This window comes from Pseudonaja textilis, chromosome 1 (assembly GCF_049901715.1).
Source record: "Pseudonaja textilis isolate UNSWEBS1 chromosome 1, rPseTex1.2, whole genome shotgun sequence".
In the NCBI taxonomy this organism is placed as follows: domain Eukaryota; kingdom Metazoa; phylum Chordata; class Lepidosauria; order Squamata; family Elapidae; genus Pseudonaja; species Pseudonaja textilis.
This window is the reverse complement of record NC_141990.1, coordinates 308,803,947-308,812,111: the sequence shown is the minus strand read 5'-3', so window position 1 is coordinate 308,812,111 and position 8,165 is coordinate 308,803,947. Positions and strand designations below refer to the sequence as shown.

Genomic DNA, 8,165 nt, shown 5'->3' with positions numbered 1-8,165 from the left:
TCATGTACACCTGATGGAAGAGGAGGTTAGAAAGAGCATTTTAAAAAGATGGACAAGAGGAAACTAAGGTGAGCAGATTTTTTAGAAAGTGGTGAAACCTTACAGGATAAAGCTTATCTCAGACTATGTTGCCACTTAGAGTTGAGTTGATTTTATAAACAATGACTCCGTAAACTATGGGTATCTCAGCTGTGAGCCTGTTGCTGTCTCACATTCAAGAACAGGGCTGTCAAACTCCCGGCCCATGGGCTGGATGTGTCAGGCTGGCCACTCCCGGTTTAGCGAAGGGGAGAAAAGTCCTGATATTTCATGTGACGCTGCCATGATGCCGTGAGTTTGACACCCCTGATTTAGGCAATAGAGGAAAAAACTGACATTCTCCAAATGGATGGGTGTCCTTCAGATGTTTAAGGACGACCAGACAGTAGAGAACTACTCTAATGCCACTTGCTGGGATAGTCCATTGAAATAGAAAGGATTTCTTTCAGAGGAAGTTATCCTGACTCTTGTCCAGAGGTGGTATTCAGCAGGTTCTGACCAGTTCTGGAGAACCGGTAGTGGAAATTTTGAGTAGTTCAGAGAACCGGCAAATGCCACCTCTGACTGGCCTTGCCCCCATCTATTCTCTGCCTCGCGAGTCCCAGCTGATCGGCTGCATCTTCTTTTGTTGCCCTGCACAGGAGAATGGAGCTGGAAAGCAGGTTAGTGGGGTGGGGAGGGAATGGGATTTTGCAGTATCCTTCCCCTGCCACGCCCACCAAACCACGCCCACCAAGCCATGCCCACAGAACCAGTAGTAAAGAAATTTGAATCCCACCACTGCCCTTGTCCACCAGTCTCAAGATTGTGGTGGATCCATGTGCAGTGATCTCATAATAAACACTTTGGGTATTTTTAATTTTTTAAAAATGGATTTAAAAAAAAAGTAAACTCCCCCTCAGAAATGCAGAGTTGATCACAAGTACCTACATGCATGGTAGCAGGACCTGAAAAACAATCTACAAGATAGTCCAACTGCGACCATTCCCTGCCAAAGACAGGGATGTCACAAAAAGCTTTGTTTACAGAGGTGTGGCTGATCAGTCAAAGTAACAATTAAATCCAGCTATGTTGCTTTAAAAACAAATCCTCAAAACTCAAGTAAAAGAGGTGGGTAAAGGGAAGGTTATATGGAGATGGAGCAGAGAAACCCGATCATTCCCCAAATCACACCTACAAAAAGTTGGGGGACAGGCCGGTCAGGATAGTGGGCAATTAAGATAATTTTAAAAACAGTGGGGGGCTGAGGGGAGGGAATGACTCCATGTTCTTTCAACTGCCTGAGGGAAAAGCAGGACATTGATAACTCGGCAACTCCAGCCCTTTCCTCTCTGAATAGTCACCCAAAAAACATTTAAAAATAATTTTATAAGATCTATTGGCTTCACCTTTAAAATAATGACTCATTTTATTCATTTTTTTATATTTTAATATGTCGTTATAAATATATCTTGCCAAAATATATGATTATTATTGTCAAAACATTTGCACATAAATAAGGTCAAGGAGAATGGATCAAGGGAGTTGTAGTTGTTACTGGAGAGAAAGAGGCTGATCAGGTTTGGCTTCCTCTGTGAAATCAAAGGCCATTCCCCCACCCCACCCTTCATCTTGGGCACATTTTGGCCAGACTGGCTGGGAGGTGGCAAGTGGAAGAGATGAAGAGAACTCATTTCCCCCCACTCCTCCTTTAACGACAGCCGCATCCCTCTACCACCATTTCCTGGTAGTTCTTGAGAACAACTTTATCGTACTCATCCAAATAGAGCATGGAGATAGCGCTGAGCTCTGTGGGGACACAGCAGGCTTTGGGAATGCTGGCGTTGACGGAATTCACCAGAGTCTGCACAATGGCGTGGTTGGTGGAGTTGAGGTGGTCAGCCAAAGGGAAGGGGCAATCCCCGTGGCAATAGAAAGCTTGGTAGCCTGGGGGGGCCACAATCCAGTCATTCCAGCCCACGTCGCTGAAATCCACGTACAGGGCATGGCGGCGACAATTCTTCTTGCTCTTGCGCGGCCGCTGGTGCGCATGCTTAGGGCTGCGTTTGGTCCTCCGGGTGAGCAGAGACTGACCCCTGCCATCGTGGCTGAAGGTGACCAGGAGAGGCCGGAGGTGAGCCCATTCAGCATCCTCCAGACGGTCTCCTTGAGGTAAAGAGCGGCTAATCCGGACATGTTTGCCCTGATGAGTCTGCGTGGGGTAGAGGTGGATGACCTCCACTGCCAGCCCATGGTTAGGCTGGCCACCTGTGGTCCATCGGATGACTGCAGGGCTCACATCAAAGCTTTCCCAGCGGCTCACATTGTGATGCACCAGGCGTGTGTCCAGCAGTCTGGTGACCAAGTCTCCCCCTTGCAGGGGCTTCATCACCTCATAAATGTTGATCCGGTGGAAGCCTTTCTCCCAAGCCGCTGCCGTTGCCACGGCTTCCTCTTCATGGATTTGCTGTCGAAAGAGTCTCAGCTCTGCAGAAGAGATGGGCTCGGTGGGCGGCACGCTGCTGAGGTTGAAAAAGAAGTGGAAGCGAGTGGGTTGATTCCATGGGTTGGCCACATGTTCCAGGTGTTCTGGAGGATGGAACAGACAGAGAGAGAGAGAGAGAGAGAAGCACAAAGGGGAAAAGGTTAGCAGGATGCACCAAGGAGAAGATGCAGTTTAACAAGCCCAGAAAATTGTAGAAACAGTCCTTGTGAAAGGATGACACCACGGGGTGTGATTTCCCTGCTGTTGTGTACCAAGATGGAAAGGATGCCCCCTCCCATAAAGAAAATTCTCCTCCCCCCCCCTTTTCATGGATTTCATTTGCTTTAACAGAATAACAGGGTTGGAAGCAGTGGTGGTATTCAAATAAAGTTGCCACCAGTTCGGTGGGCGTGGCTTGGTGGCTGCACTTTGTGCTCATGCACACTTTGCATACACGCGCATGCCAAACACGCACTTTGTGCAGGCACAGAGGCGTTCTAACTTGCCTCCTGCAAGCCTGCACGATGCTGGTCGCTGCAGCAGCTGCCGCGTGGCGCTATTCTGCACCACGCAAAGCAGCTGCGCTTTGAATTCTGGCCATAAAAGTGAGTATGGAAGCCCGGGCAAGGGGGTGGGCCAAACACAGAGCAGCAAAGAGAACCGGTTCGGTCTCCACTGCTCATCGCCGCTACCGGCTCTCCAGAACCGGGCAGAACCGGTCGAATACCACCACTGATTGGAAGGGACCATGGAGGTCTTCTACTTCAAACCCCTGCTCAGGCAGGAAACCCTATACCAGGGGTCAGCAACCTGTGGCTCTGGAGCCGCATGTGGCTCTTTCCTCCCACTGCTGCGCTCCCTGTTGTCGGTTGGGTCCACAATTGATAGGGCTTTTGGTTGGGACAAGTAGAGGAAAAAGGATGCCATCCTAGGAGGAGACTCTATGGTGGGGGGAACCACCATAGAATCTGGTTGGCTCCAGAATTGAATGGAGGGCTTCCAGTTAGGACTTTTGTGGCTCTTTGAATGTTTAAGGTTGCCGACCCCTGCCCTATACCATATCAGATAAATGGTTGTCCAATCTCTTCTTACAAATCTCCAGTGTTGGAGCATCCACAACTACTGAAGGCAAGTTGTTCCACTGATCAACTGTTCAAACTGTCAGGAAATGTCAAGCCACTGCCCATGTCATGAGATTGCCAACAAAGCAGATAAATCATGGGAAAGCCCTGCTGAGATTTAACTTTTCAACACAGAACAGCCTTCTTCGCTGGATTCCCCAACATGATTTCCTGGGAAATTAAGCCAACCAAATGAAGTTCTTTCTTCACAAGATATCAAGAAGGTTGCAATCTATATTTCAAGGACTGTTTAGTTGGAACTTAGCCCCAGTGAAATCAGTAGGGCTCCTATCAGTGTTAGGATGCAGCAGCCAGGATGATCCAAGGGGATACTGAGGCAAAATGTTGGGTGCTCCAGACAAACTTGCCCAAAACAAGCCTGGCACCTCCCACCTCAGTGACCATCTGCAGGAGGCTGCCAAAGTTCAGCTAGGGCACCTGTTCATGCCTGTGTGCAAATATCCCTTGTCCTAATTGTATCATAATTCATTCTTGCATTGATAGAGTGCCAGGCACGTGCCCAGCCCTGGACACCATAAAGAGAAAAATGGACTGTGCCCCATGGAGGGTGGGTGAGAATAGAAAGCAGAATTTGTGATCACATCTTTAGGAAACAACAAAAGTGTAACCCTTCCCAGGATCGCTTCAACCCCCACGCTTCTGCCTATCTTTTGAAATGAGCTCTTCTCCTGATCCCTAAATTTCAAGTCGTTTCAGAAGCAACAGTAAGAGACAGATGGAGCTCACCATTCACAGAACGGTGGTTAGATAAGATGAAATATATCTGCTCTGAAAGAGAACAGCAGATTGCAAAAGATATTTGTCTACTAAAAAATGCTCTCCGAAATATGCAGATTTCTTTTTTAAAACTCCATGTGTTGTTTTTTTTAAATTCTTTAGAATAGATTCACCTACAGTACACACAACTTAGTTTCACAGCTTTACAGAAGTCCAGATTCCCAAAAATACAATCCTGAACAAGTAAATGAATACCATGGACTTTTCTTTAGGGAGTAGGAGACCCAAAACTCATGCTAGGAAACATTTGGAGGTCCAGTTAAACACACCCCTCACCTCTTTCTAGTCATTCACATTGGTCATTAAAAAGGAGAATGTATAGACACCCACCCCCTTCAAAACAAGTGAATGGAAACAGTTTTATCTAAAGTTAGTACGGAGGGCAATAATAATTCCTACATAAACTCCTAAGGAGCAGGATAACAATCCAGTGTAACCAGCGTGAAATCTGGAATCTCGCTGGTGTTATCTGATGGAATATGTTCTTAGAGCTCCATGTGCAGGATGTGAGTGCTGACGCTCTCACTTTGTCTCTTGCACACACACATACACAAACACACAGACACACAGTGTGCTCTATTCAAACTACGAAACCAATGATAATTATTCAGTAATAGGAATAATTGCTATTTTTATTACTATGCCAATTCTATCTGGATGAATTTTCAATTGTGCAACTGTGGCTTTCCGTATCTTTCTGTTTCTTAATGAAGCCACGGGCACCCTGCTAACTGTTAGGACAGTGAGAAGAAGGACAAACACCACAGGCTGTTATTTCCTAGGCAAAATGCTTTAAAAAAAAATATTCAAGGACAGTGCATAAAATATCCCGCAAAGCAACCCCTCCCTGTTCTGGAGACTGCTAAATATGAAGAAATGAAAAGAAGTGAGACCCTCATCCTATGCCCTCCCTTTCCCAGGACAGTCCAATCCACAATCTAGAATATAATTCTGAAAAGGCAAACTTTCTGCTTAAATCTACCACATACAAAATGCAAATTGCTAGAAAGAGCAAAATATCCGGAAGGGAGGGGAATAAATAAATCTGCCTACCTGCCCCTCCAGTCAAATTCCCAGGTGAAGAAGCTTCCAAACAGCTGTTTCTGCAGCCTGCTTTTCCTATGCTAGCCAATCGGATTTGGGGGAGCTTGTAAGGGGATGCTTCAGTTGCTGATACGGTCACATCCCCCCCACCCCCAATTACTCTGAAGAGACAATTCTGCAATCCCATCACTTCTCCTTTTATTGCAACAACAACCGAACCCACCAAACTTCTCATCCTGCAACGCACCTTCATGGTGAAAGCTTCTCACAGTGTTGGCACGGCTGGTCGATTTCTCGGGATATTGGAGGTTGAGATCTTGAAGATTTTCCTCCTCGTCCCCAGACTGGAGGCGATAGAGATCCATCATGTAAGAAGGGATGATGGCTGTTTTGCTGGGCTGTGGCCGCCGGCGCAGCCCAAACATCTGGAGGAGGGTGGCCTCGAACCCACGCAAGAGTTCATGGTTTGGGAACAGGCGGTGTGCAGTTCCTGAGGCGCCCTCTCCGTCCCCTCCTCCTCCTCCTCCTCCTCGCTGCTGCTGTTGATGCAAACCCGCAGCCACCTTCTTCTTCCCAGTCTCAGCAGGTATCAAACTGGCCCGGTTGGAACCTCCTAGGATCACTTGGCACAATAGAATGACCATCAGCATTCGGCTACCAGGCGTCATGGTGTCTCTGGGGGGGCGGGTTGGAAGTGAGAGGGGGCAGGAAGCAGGGAAGGGAGGAGAAAAGGAGCCAGAGCAAGCAAATAAGGTTGGTGAAATAATTTTTTAAAAAGCAACCAATAGCCTACCCTTTGGGGGTTGGGGGGGGGGGTGCACACAACAGCTTTTTTTTTTTTTAAAAAAGAAAAGAAGTGGCTACTAAAACTTTGGGCTTAATGCCTTATGTTCCCCATCCAACGAATTCCCACCTCTCTTTTCACCCTTCTGTTTCTATCTGACTAGGCTGGGCTGAAAAGGCGGATTGTCCTGGAAGCAGTTCTCGAGGGAACGCTCCCATTCAAATCCATCTCCGTGGAAGGACTGTTTCCCACGCACCCACCCACCCACCCACCGGTAAAATCTCAAGACGCTCCTCAGTCGGAGCTGCCCCCTTTGCAACGGAGGGAGGAAAAACCCGCGGGGCGGGAGCTGCGGGTCGGACGCTCCGGTTCATTGTTAATAAGCCTTCCCGTTCGGTGCGGAGCGCTCGTCCATCGGACGCGTTTGGGTGCTTTACAACCTTCCCGCTTCGTTGGACGCTAACCACTAGGACCTGCCTCTCTCTCTCTCTCTCTCTCTCTCTTCCCTCACTCCCCCGCCCCAACTCCCAAGGATCGCTCCTGATTAAGTGCTTTGTGATCCCAGAGGGAGGGGAAAGCGGGGGAGGGGGGGCGGATAAGGTTGCCCCCCCCTACCCCCCGCAAAACCCTAAAGGGGGCTTTTACCTTTCGGGAGGATGAAGAGAGGTTTAATCTATTGGAATAAGTAAAGCGCGGCGCTATCCATGTTTACTCGGAAATAAACTCGGTTCGAGGGAGTTTGTTAGGTTCAAGGGAGCGGGCGTTAAGTCTGCAAGCCCGACCCGCTTCGCAGCGACTTCTTTTTCAGGTGCCGAAGAAAATCAATTACAGAAATGGAAAATCCGCAAGGAAGACGTTCACTTTTTTTTTTCTTCCTCTCTCTCTCACGCACACACACACACATACACGCACACTCCGGATCGTTTCTAGCCTTTAAAATGACTTTTACGCTTTACATCAAAACCACAAGGGAGGGGGAAAAAAACAACAACACGAAAGCGCTACTCACTGACAGAAAGCAAGGCATACAAAAACAGTCCATGGTTCTTGACAGCCAGCGTGAAACACGACTCGTGTGGGTGGGGGAACCTCGCCGCGCAGGGAAATCCGGAGTCCGCTGGAGGGAAAGAGGAGAGAATCGCTCTTGGCTGCCGCCGCCGCCGCTGCCGCCGCTGTAGCTATTACGGACCGCTTCTGCGAAGTGCGGATAGGAACGATCGCTGGGACCTGATGCTCCGGAGTGGCTCCTGGAAAAGGAATATATTTGAATATAATGAAACACCCCCCTCCACAGGCCGCTGCTTTTCTTCCAGCTCCAGGCAGAGTCACGTGGGCTGGAGAAGTCACTCCTCGCACCGGCCTGTCCATCAGTGCAGCACAAGCAAAGCACCGCCCTCTCCGCTTCACCCCCTTTCACCCTCCCCTCCCATACTGGGATTTGCAAGTGGATGTCCCACCCCTTTGGCCTCTGTCAATCTCTCCGTAGCTCCACTCAATTCACTCACTTTTTTTCTTTCAAAGGCACGGGCTTCTGCAGGGTTGACTTTAGTGGGAGTGGGTCTTCCAGCTGGGCTGATCTGGAGGGCATCAGATTGGGGAAAGTTACAAAACCCATTGCCTGTAAGGTCAGGGGAGAGCTTTGTGGGTGTGTGAACGGGTTGTCATGCACAACCCAACTCTTCTCACCTTATCTCAGGCTGATTGCCAAAGAATCCAGCTCAGACCTTGGACTGCTGCTGCTCAGTGTCCAATGAGAGTCTAGAAGGAAATCTTGCAATTCCCCAAGAACAGTGTCCCATTTATTTAGCCAAGTATAATCCCAAACTTCGTTACAAAGTAGCACTCTATGCTCAGTAAATATAGCATTTCAAATTCTTGCGGTAAGTGTGAAGCCCTTAATAAGTGAAGCACTTAT

At 48.5% G+C, this 8,165-nt stretch overlaps 1 protein-coding gene across 2 annotated transcripts; it reads right to left on the bottom strand.

Annotated features, from left to right (window-relative positions):
* Positions 1 to 878: 878 nt before the first annotated feature.
* On the bottom strand, positions 879 to 7,519 carry BMP4 (bone morphogenetic protein 4). Of its 2 annotated transcripts, none has more exons than XM_026698724.2 (3): positions 7,260 to 7,519; positions 5,714 to 6,141; positions 879 to 2,607 (listed from the first exon to the last, which is right to left on the bottom strand). In XM_026698724.2, the coding sequence occupies exons 2-3, from the start codon at positions 6,132 to 6,134 to the stop codon at positions 1,730 to 1,732; spliced, it is 1,299 nt and encodes a 432-aa protein (XP_026554509.1). In that variant the 5' UTR covers positions 6,135 to 6,141; positions 7,260 to 7,519; the 3' UTR covers positions 879 to 1,729. The 2 variants fall into 2 exon arrangements, with proteins under 2 accessions (XP_026554509.1, XP_087778560.1); XM_087922434.1 differs by having other exon boundaries at positions 1,461 to 2,607; positions 6,896 to 7,318.
* Between the last annotated feature and the right edge of the window lie 646 nt (positions 7,520 to 8,165).

Excerpts from the sequence above, each read along its gene's own strand:
- BMP4 (XM_026698724.2), bottom strand. The coding sequence starts at position 6,134 with ATGACGCCTGGTAGCCGAATGCTGATGGTCATTCTATTGTGCCAAGTG. Across the intron at positions 2,608-5,713 it reads GAGAAGCTTTCACCATGAAG|AACACCTGGAACATGTGGCC; the intron begins GTGCGTTGCAGG and ends TCCATCCTCCAG.